Consider the following 24,083-nt stretch of genomic DNA (forward strand, 5'->3'; position numbering starts at 1 on the left):
ACTGGTGACAGAATTAATGTTTTACCCTTTAAGTCAATGAAAAGGGACAATCTCCACTAATTCTCCCAAGTATGTATCTCACATCAGTCATTCCTTATGCCCTGTAATTCCCAAAAGCTAGGCCCATTCAGCCAGAAAGAATATCATTCAATCTTTTGTACATAGGTAAATTATTTTTTGCAGTAAAATCCTGAATGGCTTTGCAAAATTTCAGTTGGTGGGGTGAGCCAAGAGTAACCGTGATGTTCTAGAAAGCCCAATAATCTTTCTGGCCTTTGGGAGTACCTAATTTATGAGTTTTGCCTAAATACCCTAAGGGAAATGAAATGGGTGATTTCTTTATTTCATTGGTGTAGGTTCAGACCACTCATTATATTAATCCGAATAACTCTCCTTGGAGGCAGCTTCATTAATATTGCCACCGAGATAAGGAAAGGAGGTTCTGCCTTTTGTCCTCTCCTCCACCCCGCAGATAGCTGGGCACCTGCGGGGGGGCGGGGGACCCGAGCAGGAACCCATCTATTGGTCCTGAACATACTAGCCACTGAAACTGCTTTTTAATGGGCTTAAATGGGTTTGTTTGTTTCCCACTTTTCTGTTATTGAAATAGATGTGGAAATCTGCTTTCAAAGACCAGCCTATCAGCATCTCCTTCCTTGGCTGGCCTGACCTTCAGGCAGTGCAGCTGCCGGAGTCGAGTTAAAAATGGACTGTCAAGCTGGCTTTAATTTCTGCTGCTCTGCCTCCCAGTGTCCTCCCACTGATCTGTTTATCACACCCTCCTTACCCCTTCTGTTGTTGTTTTTCTTACTGAGAGTTTTTAGCCTGGACAGCTGAATCTGCTTTTCAAGGCCCTAACCTACAGATCCTCGTACACATAATCCCAGACCTGGAGCCAACACTAGAACCTCCTACTGGTAGAAAGTCTTCCCTCTAGGCATCCCCTCCCTCGCCTCTCCTGACCCACCACCCTCTTTGGGAGTGACCACTCGGAACAGATCACCTCCTGCTGCACATCAAAGCAGGGAAAGGGTGGCTTAGTGACTTTGAAAGAAAACATAATGTTTGGCCTCCTGCTCATGGGTTGTGCGAGCAGGTTGACTCTGCGCGACTCCTGTGTCTCTCGGTGCGCTCGGTTCGGGAAATGAGCAGCAAGCCACACACGGATTATTCCTACCTAGCACGTTCTAAAACTTCCGTTATCTCCATCGCCCAAGCCCCTTTAAGGCTGCCCGAGACCGGGCTTCTCCCCCTAACAGGGCTCGCCAGATATGTCTGCCTCGGGGAATGACAATCGCTCCTGACGATCAGGAGGGTGGAAGAAGCCGCTAAAGTCCCACTAATGGTTTTGCTTTTAGTGCTGTTGCCAAACTCCCCTTCATTCAAGCTCCCGGCGCTCTGGAGCCAGGTCTAATTAGAAGAGTCCCAGGTTCACCCTTCTCGCGGAGAAAACGCATTAGTCATGGATGAAACCGCAGGAAGGGTGCCGGGAGCTCAGTGGAAGATGAAGCCCTTCCGAAAATGCTGGAGAGCCTCCGAAGCGGAAGAGGCAAACTAGATCTGACCGCGGCTCGAAGGGGAGGAGGTAGAAACCTGGGACCTACACCGAGTACAGTTGACTTGGTTGGAGGCCTCAGCTAAGTGCATAAATGACGCTCCCTGAACATCCTAGAAGACATAAGCAAAGTGTTCAGTATGACACAGCAAAGCCTCGAGCCACGGCAATGGACGGAAAGGGCGGAAAGCCTCCAGCCGCCCGGGACAGAATCTGAACAGGGCACAGGCAGCACGAGAGTGTGCGCGCGCGCTGGGGGTGGGGTCGCGCCAAAGAATCCGAGTTAGTGGTGGAAGGGGAGTGGTCAGTTTTTGGAGAGTCGTGCACCGGGAATTGCGGACTCGGTGACCTGCGGCCCACCCAGGAAACAGCAGGTGTCTACCCTGCTGCGAGCTTATCCTCAACTTCCTAGCGGCTCCTCTTGGGCTGCTGCAAGAGTCAGGGTTGAATTGCGAACCGACCCCGGGAAGGGCGGGGCGCAGGGCCGCAGAGGGGTGGTGCAGGTGGGCGGGCCGCGCCTGGGTGAGAAGGCTGGGCCTATAAAGTGCTCGCGGCCCAAGGGGCTATGCTGCTCGTCGGAGCGGGTGCTACGTGGGCTTGGGGCTGATCGCTGCTCGGGTCTGCAGGTCCCTGAGCCTCCGAGAGAGGAGGAGAGTGCCTGCCTCCGTTTACCCCGCAGCTCAGCCGGCGAGCGCGCCCGCCCCAAGGAACCCCAGGCAGGTGAGCGAGGCTGAGGCCTTGGGGGAGGGAGCAGGGCCGGAGGGCTCTACAGTTCCGGGCGCAGGGGTGAGCCCCGCGGGGCAGGTTGGCTCCAAGTTTTGCAACTTTGAATTCGTTTTAGGTTGCGGCTGTAGCCGGCCTCTCCACTCCCGGGACTTTGTAAACTGGAGTTGCGGAGGCCGGTCCCTCCCCTTTGGAAAATGACTGGCTCGGCTAGTTTGCTTCGGGGACGCAGGGCATTTTAGAAGCCTCTGCACGTCTTGCCTCCTTTTGCAAATCTGCCCTTGTTGCCTTCTTTTTCCAGCGCCCCGGAAAGGCCGTTCCGCCCCGCGAGGGAAACGGAGCCGTTGACCATGGTTGCAACTGGCAGTTTGAGCAGTAAGAACCCGGGCAGCATTTCAGAGTTGCTGGACCATGGCTTCCACCCGGGGAGCCTGCTGAACGGTGAGTTTCCCAGCTGCCCGCCTCTCTCTACTCCAGAGTCGAAGCCCCTGGATAGAAGAGATGGGTGGGCGGGCGGTGGCGCCCCTTTCCTTGATGTCGGAGCACTACAAAATCCATCTGAAAAGACTCCTTCCCAAACTTTCTAGCACATTCTGTTCATGGTAGTGAGAAACAAAAGCAGCAAAAAATAAAATAACCGAAGGCTGCATGGTCTAGTTTGCGGCCAACAGGCTGTTTGGGATTAAAAGTTATCTAGATTCCTTATGGGGTTGTGAAGTTACGGCGAATTTTAAGTGTACAGTTTTGTGTTTTAACAAATATGTTCACCCTTAGAACCCCTGCCATCACCCCTCCCCTCAAATTCTCATGTACCCATTTGCCATCAGTTCTCCACTCTCGCCCTCCCTTGTCCCCAGGGAAACAATGATCTGCTTTTTGTCTCCATAAATTAGTTTCGCCTCTACAGTTTCATGCAAATGGAATCATGTAATATACACTTTTACAACTGATTCCTTCCCGGCAGTCTAGTGATGTGGAGATCCTTCAATGTTGTGGCTTAGATCAGTATGCGTTCCTTTTGATTGCCGAGTAGTATTCTATTTGTACATACACCCAGTCTTCTGTTTTTAATGCCGAAAAGAAATTTTAAAACAGCGGTGGTGCAGGACACGTTTTCATTTGCAGTTTTAAGCAGCAGTTTCTAGGTTAACATACTGCTCTGGCACTAAGGAACTGTGAGGCATAGACAAATTGCCTAAGATCTTTGGGTTTTCCTCATTTAGAAGGCAAAGTGGTTGATGACCTAATTTTATAGGCCAAAGCTCTAAAATTCTCTGTCTTCAATATAGGTAAAATACGGAGCCTTCTAATTAGGAGCGTATTTGTTTCATTTAGTTATAAAAAAAAATGATCTAACTGAATGCATGATGTGGAGAGAGGAAAAGGCAGGAGTCAAAGAAGGTGAAGTATGCCTAGGGAGAGGAGCCATGCTCACTTGACTCTGTGTGTGTGTGTGTGTGTGTGTGTGTGTGTGTGTGTGTATGTGTGTGTGTGGTGTGGCAACCTGCCAAGTGGTAGGATTAATTTGGAAGGTAGTAGGTGACCAAATGCAGAGTATCTCTTTTCCTTTGAGCAAATCTAATTTTATTTTCCTAGGACTGTTTTGTTTTGCTTGGCTGCGAAAACTACCCAGCCAGTTATAAATATCCTCGTGAACCTCAAAGGTCTTCCTTTGAGCAATTTTTAATCAGAGTGGTTGAAGCTAAAATTGGGATCTGCAGACCATTCCAGTAGAGACTTTGAAAGAAAGACACAAATTCAATATTTAATGTAACTCAGTAAGTTCATCTCAAGTTCATCACTAAGGAACAGGAGCAAAACTTCTGTGTTTTACAAGAACAAACACATATAATCTTAGAAAGTAACAGTCCATCAAAACAAAAAAAAAAATTATAACCATTTTTATTCCAGAGGTAATGTGTGTTCTCTGTAAAACAAAATTAGAAAACCCTCAGAGCAAGTGAGGGAGCAAGAAAGAAAAAATCACTGGTGTTCTCAGATAACCATATATGGATTTTTGAGACAATGTGTAAGCTTGTGTGTGTATACGCATGTAAGTGTTAAAAAAAAAAAAAAAAAAAAAAGGTTATGCCCTATTTATCAAAACCTTTATCCCATAGATGAATTTCCAGTCTCAGTCAAGTTCCAATCTCAAGTCACGTTTAGTGACTTGCTGGGTTACCCAGCTAGTTAATAGCAAAGTGAAGTCTCCAGACTCCCAAACAAACACTAGCAACAGGTAGACATAATAGATAGATAGAAGTCACCAATGTTGTTATCCTGGTGTGTTTCTTTCTTTCACCTTGAACTTAACGTTTTCTGCAGATTTTGACTACTGGGATTATGCTGTTCCTGAACCCAACCTCAATGAGGTGATATTTGAGGAGACGACTTGCCAGAGTTTGGTTAAAATGCTGGAAAACTGTCTGTCCAAATCAAAGCAAACCAAACTTGGTTGCTCAAGAGTCCTTGTCCCTGAGAAACTGACCCAGAGAATCGCTCAAGATGTCCTGCGGCTTTCCTCCACTGAGCCCTGTGGCCTGCGAGGCTGTGTTATGCACGTGAACTTGGAAATTGAAAACGTATGTAAAAAGCTGGATAAGATTGTGTGTGATTCGAGCGTGGTGCCCACTTTTGAGCTCACACTTGTCTTTAAGCAGGAGAACTGCTCATGGACTAGCTTCAGGGACTTTTTCTTCAGCCGAGGTCGCTTCTCATCTGGCCTCAGGCGGACTCTGATCCTGAGTTCAGGATTCCGCCTCGTTAAGAAAAAGCTTTACTCCTTGATTGGAACAACAGTCATTGAGGAGTGCTGAGGAGGAAACATTTTAAAGGCCCTTCTTACAATTGGATAATAAAACTGCGCAGCTGCCCCCGAGAGTCATTTGTAGTCACCCTGCCTGCTCTCAACGAGAAACCCCACACTGAGTCATCTCCCTTCCATGCCTCCACGTTGACAGCAACCCAACTAAAAAGCTGATTGATTTCATGGCCTTTGAGAAAGGACCCGAGAAAGCGTACATTCTCTGCCTGTATCACATGTTTTCACAAAATGGCATGGAATAAAAGAAGCAATCCACTTTAGTTTTCCGTGTGACCTCGCTTTTTCCAGGTAGTCTTGCTAAAGAGACTGTAAACCAACTGTGCCTAGTTTGATTTTCATATGGCTTTTTTTTCTATATGTTTCCACAGCGATCCTTTCAGTCACAGAAACCTAATGATGCTTAGCCTGTCAAAACTTCCAGCGGCCCACACCAGTTTCCTGCCCCGACTCAAATATGAAGGGTGCCTAGACTGGAGGGTAGAATGTAGTGGGCGAACTTAATTAAAAGTTAACCCCGTGCAGGAGTGATAGGCAGTGTCACATCAAGAACAGAGCTCCTTCCGTTTCTTTGCATCCTGCCTGTGCTTCTTTTTCTAAGAGGCAGCGAAAGTGCAGTGCGTATCGTCATTTCAGTCACCACGGTGGTGTTTTAGATACGGTACGCGACAGGCTCCCTTTTTCTAGTGCTCAAGTATTGACCGTTATTTTTCAACTCGAAAAGTGGAAAGTGTTGAACTGATTTTTTTGGCATCTAGTTGATTACTCCTCCACTGGTGAATGTGTATGGGGCCGGGAAGTGAGTTCCCAGATCCACTTCCTTTATCATTTGCTTGATAATGTAGCTTCTTTTCGTTATTACGTATGCTTAACCTCAGACGAAGCCTCTCACTGTGTCGGTGTTATCTGGCCCTGGCTTCTCCTGGGAACCGAAGTGTCTCTCCTTAACCTGAATCTTCAAAGGAGATACGTACATGCTACCACTTTTCATTATCGAGATGAGCCTATTAAGTCCGCTTTGTCTTTGGATATCTGCTTTATAGTACGGTAGAGAATGAAAATCATGGTCTAGCTAACCAGGTTTCTTCAGCCTTGGATACCCGTCCCTGGAGAACAAGAAAGACCTGGTTTTTTTCTTATTCCAACGTGCTAGATCACTAGCCATCCTTGTTTAATCAATCGTAGAGTGTAGCCTCCCCACTGTGGTATTCAATTCAGCAAGACCCTCACATTTTTGCCCGAAGTCACCTATAAGGAGTTTATTCAGGTCTCCCGCCCAAATTATTAGTGCTGCTTTACATAACTGAGGCCAGGCTCCTAGGGACAAATGTCTTCATCCTGGCGTTACTCAAAAGCAGGCGCGGCTGATCCCATAAGTGACCTAAAACTTAACTATTCAAATCAGCAAGCGGTCTAACAAATCAAACTCTTCCTGTTTGGAAAGATACCGCAAAGCTGATCTTTATAGGACTGGGCCAAGATAAGTCAACCTTGTTTGCATGTCTGTTATTGTTTAGGGCTGCAAAGGTCACTGTGATTCCTTGCGCATGGCTTCTCGGGTGTGGATGTAGAACCGCTGTCCTTCTTCCACTAACAGTTGTCATTTGTCATTGACTCGTGTCTTTTGTGCTCATAAAATGGTTGATGGCTTATGGAGAGTCTGAAATTAATATTCCTGTTCAAGGAAATTAAAGTTTGTCTATTTTTGACAATAAAGCTTCATATATTTTTAATCCTGTTGTCTTTAATGAGTTGATAGCAATAATCGCTTGAAAATATATCTGACAATATTTAAGGGAGGATGACCAAACAATTACTCCTTTTTGGCAAAGGCTCTTTGTACCCTTCATTGTAATAGTCCAATTATATTTATCACATGTGCTTATGTATCAATAGTGATTTGCTTCATGATTTTTCAATGACGATCATTTTTATAGAAAAACACTAATAATTTGAGTTCCTTTGGCAACCACATTTTTACAAGCCAAAACTGTATCAACTGTGTCTATATCAAATTGTAAGATCAGTGTATATTTTCATTTTCACTAGTTTATTCCATTTGAACATATCTTTCTTTTCAATGTTTATTTTTTTTTTTTAAATTTTTTTTTTTTCAACGTTTATTTATTTTTGGAACAGAGAGAGACAGAGCATGAACGGGGGAGGGTCAGAGAGAGGGAGACACAGAATCTGAAGCAGGCTCCAGTCTCCGAGCCATCAGCCCAGAGCCTGACGCGGGGCTCGAACTCACGGACCGCAAGATCGTGACCTGGCTGAAGTCAGACGCTTAACCGACTGCGCCACCCAGGCGCCCCTCAATGTTTATTTTTTGAGAGAGAGATAGAGTGTGAGCAGGGGAGGGGCAGAGAGAGAGAGAGAGAGAGACAGAATCTGAAGCAGGCTCCAGGCTCTCAGCTGGACAGCACAGAGCCCTGTGTGGGGCTCAAACCCACGAACCATGAGATCAAGATCTGAGCTGAAGTCGGTCACTTAACCGACTAAGCCACCTAGGCGCCCCGTATCTTTCTAATTCTACTACTGTCAAGTTGACTTTTTAATCTTTTCACCTATTTTTTTCTGTCTCCTTATTTATGGTCATTAGCTCAGATCTCTCAAACCGTTCAGCCCACATTTAATAACAGTAACTATTGGGCTCTGTTCTAGGTGCTTCACACCCATGATCTCACTTCTCCCAGAGCCCTATGAAATGAGATTACGGTAATCTCTATCTTGTAGCTAACTGTCCAGACACAGGTTTAGTAACCTGTCCAAAGTCAGCAAGTTATGCAGGAGAGCTAGAGTACTATATAAAACCAAGCCGACTCATGGGCCAAGTTCACCATGCTGCTACCAAGTGCACAAGGTAGCACGGAGACCTTATCCACATCACGAAAAGCCTGTAAAAACAATGCCAGAAACATCTGCTGCTAAATTTGAAGAGTTATTAATGTAGTTTCTTTTCAGGTAGGAAAAACGAGGAAACTACTGTCAGTATTCACCATTCACTGGAGCTGAGCTATGCTTAAAAAAAAAAAAAAAAAAAAAAATCCAAATGTTTAAAATACGTGCATTTCAGTCCTGGCACCTTCATGCCTGTCTTGTACAATTGGCCTGGTTATTTTCTCATGTACCTTCAAAAAAAGGTGTAATCTGTCCCCTCTCTCTCCCAGTAGAGAATAAACTGTTAGCTACAATGTGTGATGGCCTCTTGAGAGAATGAGATGTCGTATTTTCCTCTTATTAATAGGAAGATAGTATTATAGTAATGGATTCAGTCTCCGGAATCTGTTTCACCAATAATAATTTATATCCTTACGGAGTCAGCTTCATGCTGCCCTATTGACAGTTTTCCATTTGCACAGTGGAAGGATGTACAAGTGTAAAAAATCTTAGCGGTCTATTACACTCAGTTCTCAATTAACTACATTGGTTTAAATAAGTGATGATAATAACAAAAGTCCAAGGCAGGTTGGCAGCAGATGAAGAGGGAAAGGTACATGGTGATGTGCGAGGAGGAGCAGATATTCAGAACCCCAGATGCCTGCCATTGAATATAGACTCCCCCTACTCCATCGGATCCTCTGCATCTGCCACAGACAAGAGAAGAAACTGTGAAGGGTTTCATGGGAAATTCGGGGGCCAGGTGTGGAAGTTACGTACACGATCTGCCAACCTCTCATACAGAACTCAGTCACATGGCCCTATCAATTCCAAGAAGGGCTGGGAAATGTAGTGGCACAGTGTGCCCAGAAAGAAGTGGGCTTGACAAACTGTTTCTGCCACACAGGAAGAAATGAGTTAGTCTATGAAACAATAAAGAGACCAGAACCATCCCTAGACATATAAGGAAAGTTGATTTACAGTACAGTTGGCACTTGAGATCAATGGGTAAATGATGGTGTTTTTCAGTAATTGACGCTATAGTAACCATTTATCTACGTGAAAAAATGGAATTAGATGCATATATATCAAGTACAAAAATAAATTCCAGATTGATAAAAGAATTCAATGTAAAAGGGAAATTTTTAGAAGACAATATAAATTTTATGATTTTGATGTAGGGAAAGATATCTCAATAAGATGCACAGAAATCACTGAAACTTCTATTTATCACATCACACTACAGATAGAAGGAAAACACAAGTCATGTGCTGGAACAAAGTATCTTATATACATATAACTGAAAAAGAGTAACGAGAACATATTAAGAATCCTTTCAAAGCAATTAGAATAACACAAACAACCCAAAAATATAGGCAAAAGCTTGAATAGGCACTCTACAGAGAAGGAAGCCCATACGGCTGAGAAGTATATGAAAAGAGGCTCAATTTAACTAGTAATAAGAGAAATGCAAATTAAAAACACAAGACACCAATGTACAGACATCATTTTATTTAAAAAAAAATGTAAAAAGTTTAAAATCTGAAAATTCCAAATGTTGATGAGGATATGGAAAAAAAAAACAAAACCTTACTTCAACATGCTGATCGCTACATGTATCTCTGCCCTCTGGCATTAGTTTGTAGAGTTGAAGTTTAACATATTTTATGTTTCATCAATTCCCTTTTTAGTTATCATAACTAGACCAGTGTTCTTCAAACTTTTTTGCTTGCTGCACATCTTTAAATTTCTATGAAAACACGCCCCCTGCCATATTATTAAATTGCCATCCAAAAATTTCATCCTAAGTCTAAAAAGTTGCAAATGATGTATCTTCCAATATGCAACAAATACCAATTTTTTTAATGAAATGACTACATTGGGAAATGTTTCCAGTGGGCTGTAAATAGTATGATAATTTAATACACAGTAACATCTACTTAGAAAACACTAAAGTAAGATCTTCAACAGAGTACAATTTTTCAGTGTTACTTTTTACTTTTTTCGGTGCTTTCTTAAAGTCTACTTTTTACATCGAATTTTACCTTCATATAATATAATTGTTAATGTTTATTTATTTTTCAAAGAGAGAGAGTGAGAGCGAGGGAGAGGGGCAGAGGGAGTCAGAGAGGATCCCAAGCAGGCTCTGCACTGTCAGTACAGAGCCCGACGAGGGGCTCCAACTCACATACGGTGAGAACATGACCTAAGCTGAAATCAAGAGTCAGACACTTAACCAACTGGGCCACCGAGGCACTCCACCTTCATATAATATATTTTAAGCTTGAAAGTCTTTTATTAATATTTCTTCTCTACAATAAAATCAAGATTATAAATTAAAATTACATTTTTAAAAATTTCCTGTAATCATTAGACTTTAAATGTTAATGTTTTGATCGAGTTAACTTTACGAATAATAATCATATACAATTATCAAAACAACATTAAGTATGTTTTTGAATTTTATAAATACTACTAAACACAAAAATACTATCATCTCTCAGATGATTCTTTTAAAGTAGTGAATTAATTTATAGATAAATAACTGGGTTTTGCTAGAATTAGAGGATTAGGCATCATTTCTTATGTTTCTACAGATGTAAGCTCTGAAAAAACATATTTATATCAATAAGTACATGGGAATTGAGGAGATGTAGTTATTACAATATCAAATTGTAATCAATCTTTGAGCTACTTTCAAGATGCCAAAATCACACAAATATGAATCACCAAAAAATATTTTCAATGATCAATAAGCAGATAATTCAATTAAGATTTTCTTTCAATATTATTGCAATCAAAGGATTAAAAAACACCCGACTTGCAAAAAGACTTGTTACCGAGATGGATTACCTAGTTTGCTTACACTGCCAGAACAAATACCACAGAAGGGGTGGCTTAAAGAGAAATATATTTCCTTGCAATCCTGGAAGCTAACATGTGAGATCAAGGTGTTGGCAGAATCAAGGTGTTTTCTCTGAAGGCACTCTCCCGGGCTAGTGCGTGCCTGTCCTCTTTCTCAATCTTCACATTGTCTTCCCTCTGCACTGTTTACGTCCAAATCTCCTCTTCTTATAAGGACGTCAGTCGTATTGCATTAGGAGTCACCCTAATGACCTTGTTTAATTTAATCATCTCTTTAAAGACCCTGCCTACAGGTACAGTCACATGCTGAGGTACTGCGGGTTAGGACTTCCACATACAAATATCAGGGGTATACAAGTCAGCCCATACAACCAGACATTCAAATAGTTCGCATTCTCAATACTATCCTACAGCAATATTTCAAACTGTCCCTTTGTTTGGTACCTTACAAGCTAGGTCATTACACCCCAAAATATAGCATTGTATTAAGATTGGCCAACAGAGAGACGCACGTCTTTTGTGAAATGGAGAAAGAGGGCCTTTACACAGGAAGCGAGCAATCAAGACCTGCATCTCAAGTAACTTCTCAGGAAGATCAATTTTTAGGAAGAGCGCTTATAGAGGAAAGGGCTTGGAAATTGGTTCCCTAAAAATTATGCACGCCTCACATCCCTCAGGGAAAACATTTATGTATTCCTGCACTCATTTCTCAATGGTGACTACTCACATCTGCATGCCAGGAGACTGACAATTCAGCATCAGACTGGAAGAACAGCGTGGAAACAACACAAATGCCCACAAATGTAATGAATTGTGATAAGTGAATTGTGCTATAGTCGTAACTGGAATGCTAAACAACAATAAAAATGAATGGAATTGAAACCACGAATGACCTGGAGGAAACTTTAAGATATAATATTGAATGCAAGAGAAATCACAAAAGAATTAAGAGGCTATTTTTCTGTTTATGTAATGATTAAAAACATGAAAAACTAAAATGTTTAGGGATGCCAAAAATGCGGTTTATCTATTTTAAAAAATCCAGGGATTTAGGAAGCACAGATTTGTAAGATGGTGGGGGGATATCTGAAAGGATAAGAAAGTATGCAGGAGGTGGGCACACATATATTGTTGAATCCTGACTCCTTATGCTTTACATGTATTTTATAAATCTTTTTTTGTACCTTCTCAATAGTTAATACAATATTTTAAAGTTTTAAAAGACTATGGGCAATTTAAAAAGTTAAATGAAATTCAAACTATACCTCTACCTAAGAATTTTCTGTACTTACAGAAAGTGTATTTTCACTAGACTAGCTCTAAGAAATCAGAAGATCTAATCATTTATTTGGGTCGCGAATTTTTCCTAGTATAAATATCTTGAACACACTTCAACAATAATTATAACCAGCTTTCAATTATTCTCACCATGGAAGGAACCCACAGAATAAATAATGAAAAACAACATGCAATGCAAAAATCATTACCATTCGGCCATGGGCTACATATTATTAATCTTTTGACACATTTACCTTTGCAGAAGATAATATAAAATGATTTTTATTGCCTGATCACACAATATATGAGAAATTATGACAGAGCATGCTAAGAAGTGCAGACTATTTGAAAGAGGCTGCCTAGGAACTTAGTCAGCTGGATAATTAAGGATTGATCTTATTTCCAGAACTGATAATTAGGTCAAGTTATTTACATAAACCTATTAGTTAATAACTTGCAAATATAGAAAAAAAAACTTCTTCAATATACTCAGAACATGCCGAAGAAAATGCAAAGGCAAACAAGTCAAATCTCAAATCAAAAATCAAATTATACCTCAAGTATGATTTTGCTGGGAAAGATGAGGGTGGTTTTCTAAGTGTGTTTCGAGGCAAAACTCCAGACTATAGCCCTTTGGAGCGAGTATAAAAGAGCATTTTGCAATGTCCTATCAGCAATAGCATAAAGATATTGAGTCAACTGTTATTGTGTTTCAGAGAATTGTCCAGGTAGCTACCACATAAATAGAACTTTCTATAACAGGCACTGTGGAGTATAAAGGAAGTATTAGCAGCAGCACAAACAAGCTTTAACAGGAAGGGAAGCGAGTCTGGTGTCGAGAATTCTAGATGGCCTAAGATTTCTCCTGCTTTAGAGGTCATGTGTTAGCCTGCCACCGTTTCATGGGTTCCTGTATAAGACTCAAGACTCTTGGGTGAGAGACAAAGGATTTTATCACTCACACCCCAGAAGCAGCACGGCATCAGCATATCTGCATCAGTCACCTCATTCCTCCTGTCCCCAAGGAGCAGTGATGTTGGGCCCAGATACCTAAAGGAAAGGAACTCTGAACCGAGGGAACCCAAGCCTTTTATAACGGGCATGCCTGCCCTTTGCTCCAGAGGGAGACACTCTCTTCCACTGTTGTTCACTATATAAACTTTCTTGAAAAAATAGTCCAGACATGCCTCACTTGGAAGACATGCAGAAACATGACCACTTACAGAGGTTTGCTTCCCAGAAGCCAGTATTAAGACCTGAGCCTGCCATTTGTTGTTGCAAAGCAAGCACAGTAAACAAGTGACTTTTCTATCCTGATTAATACATGTGTACCCAACAAAACAGTCTCAAAATGTTAAGTGCAAATTCATAAAATTCTAATTGAATAATTCAGAAGCCTAGTGAATGGTATTAATACACTTCTCTCAATAATTGAAAGATGAACATAAAAGAGAATTAATTATTCAGGGGCACTTCAGTGGCTCAGTCAGTTAAGCATCAACTCTTGATCTCAGTTCAGGTTTTGATCTCAGGGCCGTGAGTTCAAGCCCAGTGTTGGGCTACGTGCTGGGCGTGAAGCCTACTTAATAAATAAATTAATCAAAGTAATTAATTAAATACATAAACAAATAAATAAGAATTAAAGAAGTGGAAGATTCAAATGACAACTACATATTGTGTTTAGTAAACCATGCAATGAACTATAAACCTCCAACTTAGTAAATACACATTACTTTCATATATTCTCAAAAATTTACCACAATTTACATATAACACAAAGAAAACCTGAAATTAATGCAGATTGTTCTGCGAAATAGGAAAAACATAAAAATAACCACAAAACAGCCATAAATTTGGGGATTTAAACACAAATACACATACTTCTACATAATTCATAGGTCAAATAATAAGAAAAACCTTAGAGTTTAATGATAATGAAACTGTTACATATCAAAGACATCTAGGATGCAGTTAAGACAATCCATAGAAAGATGGGGCACCTGGATGGCTCAGTGGGTTAAGTCTCTGATTCTTGATTTCAGCTCAGGTCATGATCTCACAATTCATGAGTTTGAGCCACAAATCAGGTTCCGCAGTGACAGTGTAGAGCATGCTTGGGATTCTCCTTCTCTCCCTCTCTCTCTATCCTTCCCCAGCTCACTCACTCTCCCTCTCTCTCAAAATAAATAAGTAAACTTAAAAAAAAAAAAAAGGACAACCTATAAAAAGAAATGTATAGCCTTAAATATTTATATGAGGGGAAAAAAACTTGAAAATCAATGTGTGACATCTCCAAGACGTTAGAAGATGAAGTTTTGAAATCCCAAAAACTAAAAGGGGGGAGATGATAAATATAGAAGTAGTAATTAAAGAATTAAGAAACATAAAAAACAGGATGCTGAAAAACTCAAAATCTGATTTTTTGGAAAAGACGGGAGTCATAGGCATGAAAATTGGAACCTAAATACAGATGTAAGAAAAATAAGGGAACATATTTTAGCATAACTACATGTCAATATTGTGTTTACTGAAATAAAAAAAAAAAAGAAGAAGGGGTGGCTGAGTGGCACAGTTGGTTAAGCGTCCGGCTTTGGCTCAGGTCATGATCTCACAGTCTGTAAGTTTGAGCCCGGCATAAGGATCTGTGCTGACAGCTCAGAGCCTGGAGCCTGCTTCAGATTCTCTGTCTCACTCTCTCTCTGCCCCTCCCCCACTCATGCTCTGTCTCTCTGTCTCTCTCTCTCTCTCTCTCTCAAAAATAAACATTAAAAAAAAAAGAAAAAATAGTATAGTATAATACATATTGTTTGTGGATCCATACATATGTAGTAACAGGATGTAACATACAGGTAAAAAATAAAAACTAATTCAGTATAATAGTTACCCCTAGAGAGAGCATAGGATGAGATCTGAGAATGCAGTATGAGAATCTCTAATGAGTTATTAATCAAAAACTAAAGATAAATACGTTTGCACACTTAAAATCCAGTACACAGATAGGTATTTTCTGATTTGCTTTATTTTTCTGTGTGCTTGAATATTTTATATTTTTTTGAAAAGGATTGATATTCGTGAGGTTTATTCAAGGGAGAGTGTTTCACATAGAATGAGGCAGCAGAAAAAAAATTGAAATCATTCTGAGAAACTTGAAGGCAGAGACTTAGATTTTTGTCTTTGTCATTATTCAACAACTATTTATTAGAGGTCAATATGGCCCAGAATGGGCCCAGAATGCTTCTTTGGGAAGCAATCCCGAGAAATACAGTTTCTACATAGTTGAGCTATTTCATGTTTGTAATTGGTGAGGTGCTATTACAATACAGATTTGGGGGAAGTCAATCAGACAATGTTGAATATAATGATAAAGAAGCAATAGACAGAAGGCAAGAGGTCAGTGAAGAACAAATTGAAATAGCCCAAGTGAGAAGGGAAAAAAATCGAAACTAGAGAAGAAACCATTTATGTTAAATATAATAATGACGATGATGATAATTAGCTCAAGAGCCGTTACAAGAGAAAATGAACTGGCTTTGGGGGCTGGATATAAGGAAGAAAAAAAGGACACCAATGAACTTCTGGTATTCAGGTTTTCCTGCTGCTCGTTTAATGTAGAAGGTAATAACATTACCCAGAATGGGTAATGAGAGAACTTATTGAAGCTTCCATAAAACAAGATTACCACAGATCTTACATTTGGCATCAGTTCTGTCTTAATAACTGCCTGAGGTGGGGTTCCCTAAAGTAGACTCTGAGGTAGAGATTTGCCAGCAGGAACTTAATGTTTTTTGATCAACACCTCTGGAAAAAAGAAGGAAATAGAACTGAGCAAAGGAAAAACTTGAACAGAAAGTTCATTCTCAAGTACATTCTCAAAAGTGCTTTCTCAAAAGTACATTCTCAAAAGACCAGAGGCCTTACCTGGTCCCTCAGGAAGCTCCAGAGTTTGGATGTCCTTCAGAATTGTGCTCTCTGAAGGAATAGGGTTTGACCTTTATCCTCTCGCCTACTGAGCAGGCATTCAAGGTGGGATGCCTAGGACAGGGGTGTGTGACTCTGGTCAAGGCTGCACCCTTTAGCTGAAGGTGATTCCTGGGGTGTTGCCTCAGCTGTGAGCAGTCAGCCACCAACATCTCCAACAGCTTGGGTGATGCCAGCCTCAGACATGAAGAGGAATCTGAGTGAACACATCGCAGTATCCACCCCAGCCCCTTGTGCGTGTGCCGCTCGGGTCCCCTGTGTCATGTCATAGATTCTGGGTCCAGCCCTTACAGGATTCTGATTGATCTCTTTTCCTGGGGAGACTGACAGAGGAAAGTTGATGGGACAAACTCCAACCATGCTAGTGTGGGTGGTGTCACAGCCACACCTGAGCATTATTCCTTCCTTACTACCATTCTAGATTCCCCGCTTCCTCTGTGATCACCTCTCCTCGTCAGGTGACTTCCTAGTGGAGTGACCCAGACCCTCACTGCTGAGAGGTCTGAGCACCTGGTCACCACATCGCTAGGCCATGGTTGCCACACTTGTCCACTTACTTCCGGCCGTTCCCACAATAGTAGTTCCTACTCCATAGGCCAAAGCACCAATATCTTGTACCAACTACCAGATATGTCCATTGGAATTATACCTTTGGGGACTGAGGAAGTGACCAGCAGGTGCAAACGTGAGCCCAGTGGCTGTGCTCTGAGGAGGACCTGGGCCAGGGCTCCGTCTATTATTTGGAGGTCGCAATGACACTCAGGTGCTAGATCCTCAGTGTTCACTCAGACCCCATGTCTGACACATCTTGAAATTATGTGTCTCTCACTTTCTGTGGTCCAGCTATCCAAGTAGATGGTTGTAAGTCACTCTGGGAAAGAACCGGGGGTATCCTTCTTGTACGTGTTTGTCATGGGATTGCTGGAGTTTTATCTCCGCGGGTTTCGATCTCTCCTTCAGTAAATGGGTTCTAGGTTAGACATTGGCTTAGTTCTGAAAATTGAGTGGAGGAATGTGACTTTTTACTGGAGTTCTGCCACCAAGAACCATGGGCTTGGGTGCAAGCAATGCCTGGAGAAGGGGGTCGGTTGACAGCTGTCGACACCAACACTGCCAGCCGCTGGGGAATGAGCGCCCCAGACCTGGATGGTGCACCGAGGTATGGTATCCTTTATAACAACCAGTACTCTTCAGGGGAATATGGGAAGACAGAACTGAGAAAAAAGGTTTATTGAAATGCTGAAAAAGAGAAAAATCTAAGAATGCTTTAAATTCTAAATGATCAGAATCCCTGTTGGCCTCAACTGTGCCTCAGTCTCAAAGGGTAACCTACAATATAGTGTCCTTAGGCTCATGTGGAATAACTCGGATACAGCCACAAATCTAACTAATATATCATGTATCCATAATTAAGCAAAGGAGGTGTGTACCAGCGAAGGGTTTTTGCTAGGGTCTCATGTATTTGCTGTAGGTGGAGAGCACAGCTGGAAAATTCTGACCTGACTCACTTGAAATTGGCATAAGAATAACTCCCCAAATGGCAGGAGCAGCTCTCTAAACTTTTGCGTGCCCTAGACTTCTTCACATGTGATCCTGGGTATGATGAAAAACAACCAGACCATGAGAAAACTCTTTTTTTATAATCCTTTCTCCAAATGTGAAAGGGCCCAGTTGAAGACAAGGACCAGAATAACATGCTATTGTGTACAGAACCAAACCAGATGGCCTCTTCCGGTTCCTATGGGGGCGAAGAGTGCTTTGCCTCTGGAGTTACAGAAATACTAGTGTGAACTATAGGAGCTCAATTTCTTTCTTTCTTTTTTTTTTTTTTTTAATTTTTTTTTCAACATTTATTTATTTTTGGGACAGAGAGAGACAGAGCATGAACGGGGGAGGGGCAGAGAGAGAGCGAGACACAGAGTCGGAAACAGGTTCCAGGCTCTGAGCCATCAGCCCAGAGCCTGAGCGGGGCTCTAACTCACGGACCGCGAGATCGTGACCCGGCTGAAGGTGGACGCTTAACCGACTGCGCCACCCAGGCGCCCCTAGGAGCTCAATTTCAAGGCTGCTCTTGATTTAGAGCTCTGAGAAGTATTGCTTTACTTCTTCATGACGATCAACCCAAACTGCTGGGCATGCAAATGATTCCATCTATCAACATTTGAATCATTGGAAAGACTAGAGTGTGTTGTAGTTTAAAACAACTAATTCTCATTGCTCCCAGACTGGTATATGTTGTGTTTCCCTTTAACAAGTAGAGAAAGTGACAGTAAATCCAGGTGAATGTTGATATAAACTAGGGATTTCCAGCCTCAGAGGTGTAAATAGAAGAGCAATGAACAAGGTCGTTTTGGAAGAAAAGCGTTTCTGGAATTCAAAGATTGCCATTATGAGTCGGTTTATATTTATTATGCTGAGTTTACTGAGTGTTACAACAAATTACACAGTTTATAATAAACCTTTTATGACAGACTTACAATGTGTCTTTTCTATACTTTAGCTCAAGCAGGGAAAATAAACAAAATCAAGTTCCCTCTTTTAAAAATTCAGAACTAGGCCGAGCAAGCAAACAAAAAGTATTAAAACAAAGAAACAAATGAGCAGAAATGACCTCTAAACATAAGATGTCTATTTAATCGCATTTAAAGCTTCTATTGACAAGACATCCCCCCCGCCCCACTGCCAGGACCTTTGTTTATCCTACCCTTCATCTCAGAACCCCATCTTCACAAGATTTGCACTTACTATTTATAAAGCAGCTTAAAATTCACTTATCCTGTGTGTATCATTTAAAGAGAAAGCTTTTATTGTGTCATAGTTGATAACTAATATATTATACAATGAAGATATGAGCAGGCCCCTTATGCAGACTGCTTGGGTTCATCATTGGTGCGAGGGAATGAAATGAAGTCTGAGAATATTTGCCTTAAAAGGAAGACTGCAAATAAAATCAGACAGCCTGGAGGACCCTATGGACCTGGACGACTTTAATCACAAAGGTAGTAGAGTTGTAATTAACTACTTTTAACAGGGGGTCTTTAACCGAGGGTAATACCATGTTCATGTGAAAAACAAAAACAAGAAACCATTCTTACTATTCCCTGGCAGAGTAGGGCAGCTTCCCTATCTGGTATAACATAAGAATCGCCTGGTAGCATGTTAACAGAGGGCCAGAACCATCCCCGGAGATTCCTAATCAGATCGGAGTAGGTTCTGAAATCTGGGGTTAACAAGTCTCTCTGGGATTTGATGTGACTGGGCAAGTGAGGACACTACCCATGTTTCTCCTGCAGCCCAGTGTAGCATTTATCAGAAACCATCTTTCCTGCTGAACTGTACTCCAAAAATAACAAGAGTTCGTAGAAAAAAACAGGATTAGAGGAGGGCATGCAAAACATGTGTGATGTAAGCACAGCACTCACAACGCCAGTAACAATTCTAATTAAACAAATAAACAAAAAGCTGCAAAAGCAAAAAAAAATAAAAGAAATAAAACAAAAATACTACAGTAAATACATGATTCTACCTTCAAAAAAGTGAAAGCTAGCTTAACGCAAGGGTGTGTGAGGAAGGATTAGACTGTCCGGTCACAGGAGAAAAATCACAAAACAACATGGGAAAATAAATTCGTATGTACTTCTAAGACAGAGCGTGTGGCCAAACTGATGCCAGAGGGAGCCGAGGAGGTGAATGGGCCCCATACATAGTACTGTATTCTTCTATGGCTTGCTGCCTCTCATGTGCTCATGTAACGAACCTGCCCTCCGTTTTTGTTATTTGTTGACCACTGTGGTGAAATTGCTCATGCCCAGAACAAATTCCACATTGTACTGACATCTTCCCCCTATTTAACAATAGCTTTTGAAGCGCTGTGTCTTATGGAAACACATGTTTTACAAGTAAAGGGATTAGATGGGGTGTGCTCAGGGCTACGGGAATGTAAGTTAAATTAGCCTTTCCGAAGGCATATTTAAATAAGGATAAAGAGATTTGAAATATTCACATTTTCTAACTCCGTGCCATCCCCAAGGACAGCACTGCCACTGTCCATGAAGGGAACGGGCTGCCACCCTTCTCAGCACATAAATTTTGCACAGCCCTGCTTCTTCAGTGTGCTATCCTTCCATTCAAGTTCTAAGAGACCCCAGGCTAGCTGCAAAGGAGGCCGGGAAATCAAATATCTGGCGTATCTTTTGGCTTCGGGGGGGGGGGGGGGGCGGCCTTAGCCACAGAAAAGGGATTAAAGAGCTGAAGAAAAAAGAAGAAGCCATATCTTTAAAGATATTCATTTTAGGGGCGCCTGGGTGGCTCAGTCGGTTAAGCGGCCGACTTCCGCTCAGGTCATGATCTCAGGGGTCTGTGAGTTCGAGTCCCGCGTCGGGCTCTGTGCTGACAGCTCAGAGCCTGGAGCCTGTTTCGGATTCTGTGTCTCCCTCTCTCTGACCCTACCCCGTTCATGCTCTGTCTCTCTCTGTCTCAAAAATAAATAAACATTAAAAAAAATTTTTTTTAAGATATTCATTTTATAGAAGTAAAAATTGGAATGCTATCAAGTAACTTGTTAATTAAATATGATATGGCCATATACTCACAGGATGGGATTCCTACATCATTTTTTTTGTTTGTTTTTTTCAGAACTTTACTTTTTAATATGAAATTTATTGTCAAATTGGTTTGCATACAACACCCAGTGCTCATCCCAAAAGGTGCCCTCCTCAATACCCATCAGCCACCCTCCCCACCCTCCCACCCCCCATCAACCCTCAGTTTGTTCTCAGTTTTTAAGAGTCTCTTATGCTTTGGCTCTCTCCCTCTCTCTTTTTTTTTTTTTTTCTTCCCCTCCCCCACGGTCTTCTGTTAAGTTTCTCAGGATCCACATAAGAATGAAAACATATGGTATCTGTCTTTCTCTGTATGACTTATTTCACTTAGCATAACACTCTCCAGTTCCATCCACGTTGCTACAAAAGGCTATATTTCATTCTTTCTCATTGCCTAGTACTCCATTGTGTATATAAACCACAATTTCTTTATCCATTCATCAGTTAATGGACATTTAGGCTCTTTCCATAATTTGGCTATTGTTGAAAGTGCTGCTATAAACATTGGAGTACAAGTACCCCTATGCATCAGCACTCCTGTATTCCTTGGGTAAATTCCTAGCAGTGCTACTGCTGGGTCATAGGCTAGATCTATTTTTAAGTTTTTTGAGGAACCTCCACATTGTTTTCCAGAGTGGCTGCACCAGTTTGCATTCCCACCAACAGTGCAAGAGGGTTCCCATTTCTCCACATCCTCTCCAGCATCTATAGTCTCCTGATTTGTTCATTTTAGCCACTCTGACTGGCGTGAGGTGGTATCTCGGTGTGGCTTTCATTTGTATTTCCCTGATGAGGAGTGATGTTGAGCATCTTTTCATGTGCCTGTTGGCCATCTATGTCTTCTTTAGAGAACTGTCTATTCATGTCTTCTGCCCATTTCTTCACTGAATTATTTGTTTTTCGGGTGTGGAGTTTGGTGAGTTCTTTATAGATTTTGGATACTAGCTTTTTGTCTGATATGTCATTTGCAAATATCTTTTCCCATTTTGTTGGTTGCTTTTTAGTTTTGTTGATTGTTTCCTTTGTAGTGCAGAAGTTTTTTATCTTCATGAGGTCCCAAAAGTTCATTTTTGCTTTTAATTCCCTTGCCTTTGGAGATGTGTCAAGTAAGAAATTGCTGCAGCTGAGGTCAGAGAGGTTTTTTTCCTGCTTTCTCCCCTAGGGTTTTGATGGTCTCCCGTCTCACATTCAGGTCCTTTATACATTTTGAGTTTATTTTTGTGAATGGTGTAAGAAAGTGGTCTAGTTTCATTCTTCTGCATGTTGCTGTCCAGTTCTCCCAGCACCATTTGTTAAAGAGACTGTCTTTTTTCCATTGGATCTTCTTTCCTGCTTTGTCAAAGATTAGCTGGCCATACTTTTGTGGGTCTAATTCTGGAGTCTCTACTCTATTCCATTGGTCTATGTGTCTGTTTTTTGTGCCAATACCATTCTGTCTTGATGATTACCCTATATCATCATTTAAAATTTATTTTTCATAAACAATTTAATGATTTGGGAAATTCTTATCTGTATTTCCTATTATTATATCCTTATTTACTTTATAATTACAAAGAAAAAAGATTAGAAGGATACACACCAAAATGTTATCTGCATTTATCTCTGATTTATGCAATTATAGGTAATTTTTTCTTTCTTTTTTATATTTTTCTACGTTTTCCAAATATTCCAGTAAGTGTGTGTTTTCTAAAGTGAAGTTCATTTGAACCCACCAACAGAGAATGGATTGTAACACACAGCTTTAAAAAAAAAAAGAAGAAGAAGAATCAAGTAAACATAAGCATAATCCATCCTATCAGAATTTCTTTATAAAATGGTAGCTTAAATAAATTAATACATAACAAAATTTTTATGTTTCTTTCATTGCGTGTATACTGTAAATGATCGTTCTGATTGATCATTCCTGATAAACTCACATCTAATCAATTGTTCTCATGGGTAAGGGCTTATTAGGGCCCAGTTTTTTAAACTGGGAGTTGTTGACTATTCAAAGATTACAAGTGCTTTTGTCTTTTCCTGGGCAGCCATGTCAGGCTTAAGGTAAAAGCTGAGATTTTCAAGGTCTGGTTGGGAGTTACTCCATTCCTACTTCCAGTAAAACTTATCATATAGTAAGAAGTATCATTTGAACACTTTTGTGTTAGATGCTGTACTAGACCATATTATGTATGTTACTTGTTACTTCTCAATCCAAAAAATAATTGCTCCCTTTTGCTAACGGGTAAACCTTGAAAAGATATTTAACTTGTTCAAGGTCTCACAGCCATTAAGTTGTCGAACCCAAATGCAAACCCATGTCAGTTTGGGGTTCAGCAGGGACAGGACAGCAACAGCCATTAAACACTAGAAAGTCCAGTTAGACCAAGGTTCAAACATAGAGGGGACCAATGACAAACCCCAGGTTCTGCAGTCAGGGAACACAGTGACTGCAGAGCCTGGAGTTCAATATTGGATGAAGACGGAAGCGTCAAGGCAGGTCAGCAACAAGCCACAAGACTTCCATGGCCATGCATGGACACCCTGGAGGTTTGCCACGGTGTGTGGGCTGGTACAGAGGTGGTGTGGGGCACATGGGAGGTCAGGCTGGCTGAGAGCCAGACACAGGGCAGCGAGTAGATCCCAGTTCTCCCAAAGTAGGTATTTTATATAGCCCAGTTCCAGTCTGTGAAAGGATTTGAATTGATATTGAAGACCCAGGGACATAGGCAGAACTATGGGAAGGAAGATGTACACATCCTGGAACCTGGTCTAAATCCACGCTTTATCACTGATCAACTGCGTGGCCTTGGATGGGTTTCTTGTGAATAGTCTCCTGGTCAGTAAATGTAACACTAACACCTCATAGGGCTATCATGAGGATTTAATGACTTAAAATAGAAAGAGAGAGAGAGAGAACTTGGAACTGTGCACAGCACAAATTTAGCAATCTTTACTACTTGCTTTTAAGCGTGTCCTTGCAGTCTGATATGGGCCACACATACAGAGGGAATTCGTGAGAGAGTCTAAAGTTCATAGAGTCACCAAGGGGCTAAATTCCCTCCAAGTTCCCTCACCACCAGGTGCAAACACAACAGACTATTTTAGGATCCCACTCACCAAGTACCCCGCCAGCCATACTCTCAAGGGTTCAAGGACTTGGCAGGAAGAAGCCCACAGGTGGCAGACCTTTAGAGCTCTCTACTGAGTAGACCACAGATTGGCAGATTCTCCAAGCAACAGACCAGTTGTCTTGACCTTGATTTAAGGCAAGATTCTAGAATGCATTATTAAAGTAACTGTTATCATTCAGATGGGGAAAAAGCGTGCACGATAGGACTAGCCTACATTCATTACTGTTCAGTCGTAACACACTAACAATGTATTTCCACGACTGACTCCCCAG

The 24,083-nt window shown here is 41.4% G+C and overlaps 1 protein-coding gene across 1 annotated transcript; it reads left to right on the forward strand.

Annotated features, from left to right (window-relative positions):
• Nucleotides 1-1,913: 1,913 nt before the first annotated feature.
• DDIT4L (DNA damage inducible transcript 4 like) lies at nt 1,914-6,832 on the forward strand. The gene is made up of 3 exons (XM_025922329.2): nt 1,914-2,275; nt 2,580-2,719; nt 4,604-6,832. The coding sequence occupies exons 2-3, from the start codon at nt 2,629-2,631 to the stop codon at nt 5,092-5,094; spliced, it is 582 nt and encodes a 193-aa protein (XP_025778114.1). The 5' UTR covers nt 1,914-2,275; nt 2,580-2,628; the 3' UTR covers nt 5,095-6,832.
• The last annotated feature ends 17,251 nt before the right edge of the window (nt 6,833-24,083 follow it).

The sequence above is a fragment of the Puma concolor genome, chromosome B1, assembly GCF_028749965.1.
Source record: "Puma concolor isolate L17-30 chromosome B1, mPumCon1.1.hap2, whole genome shotgun sequence".
Lineage (NCBI taxonomy): Eukaryota > Metazoa > Chordata > Mammalia > Carnivora > Felidae > Puma > Puma concolor.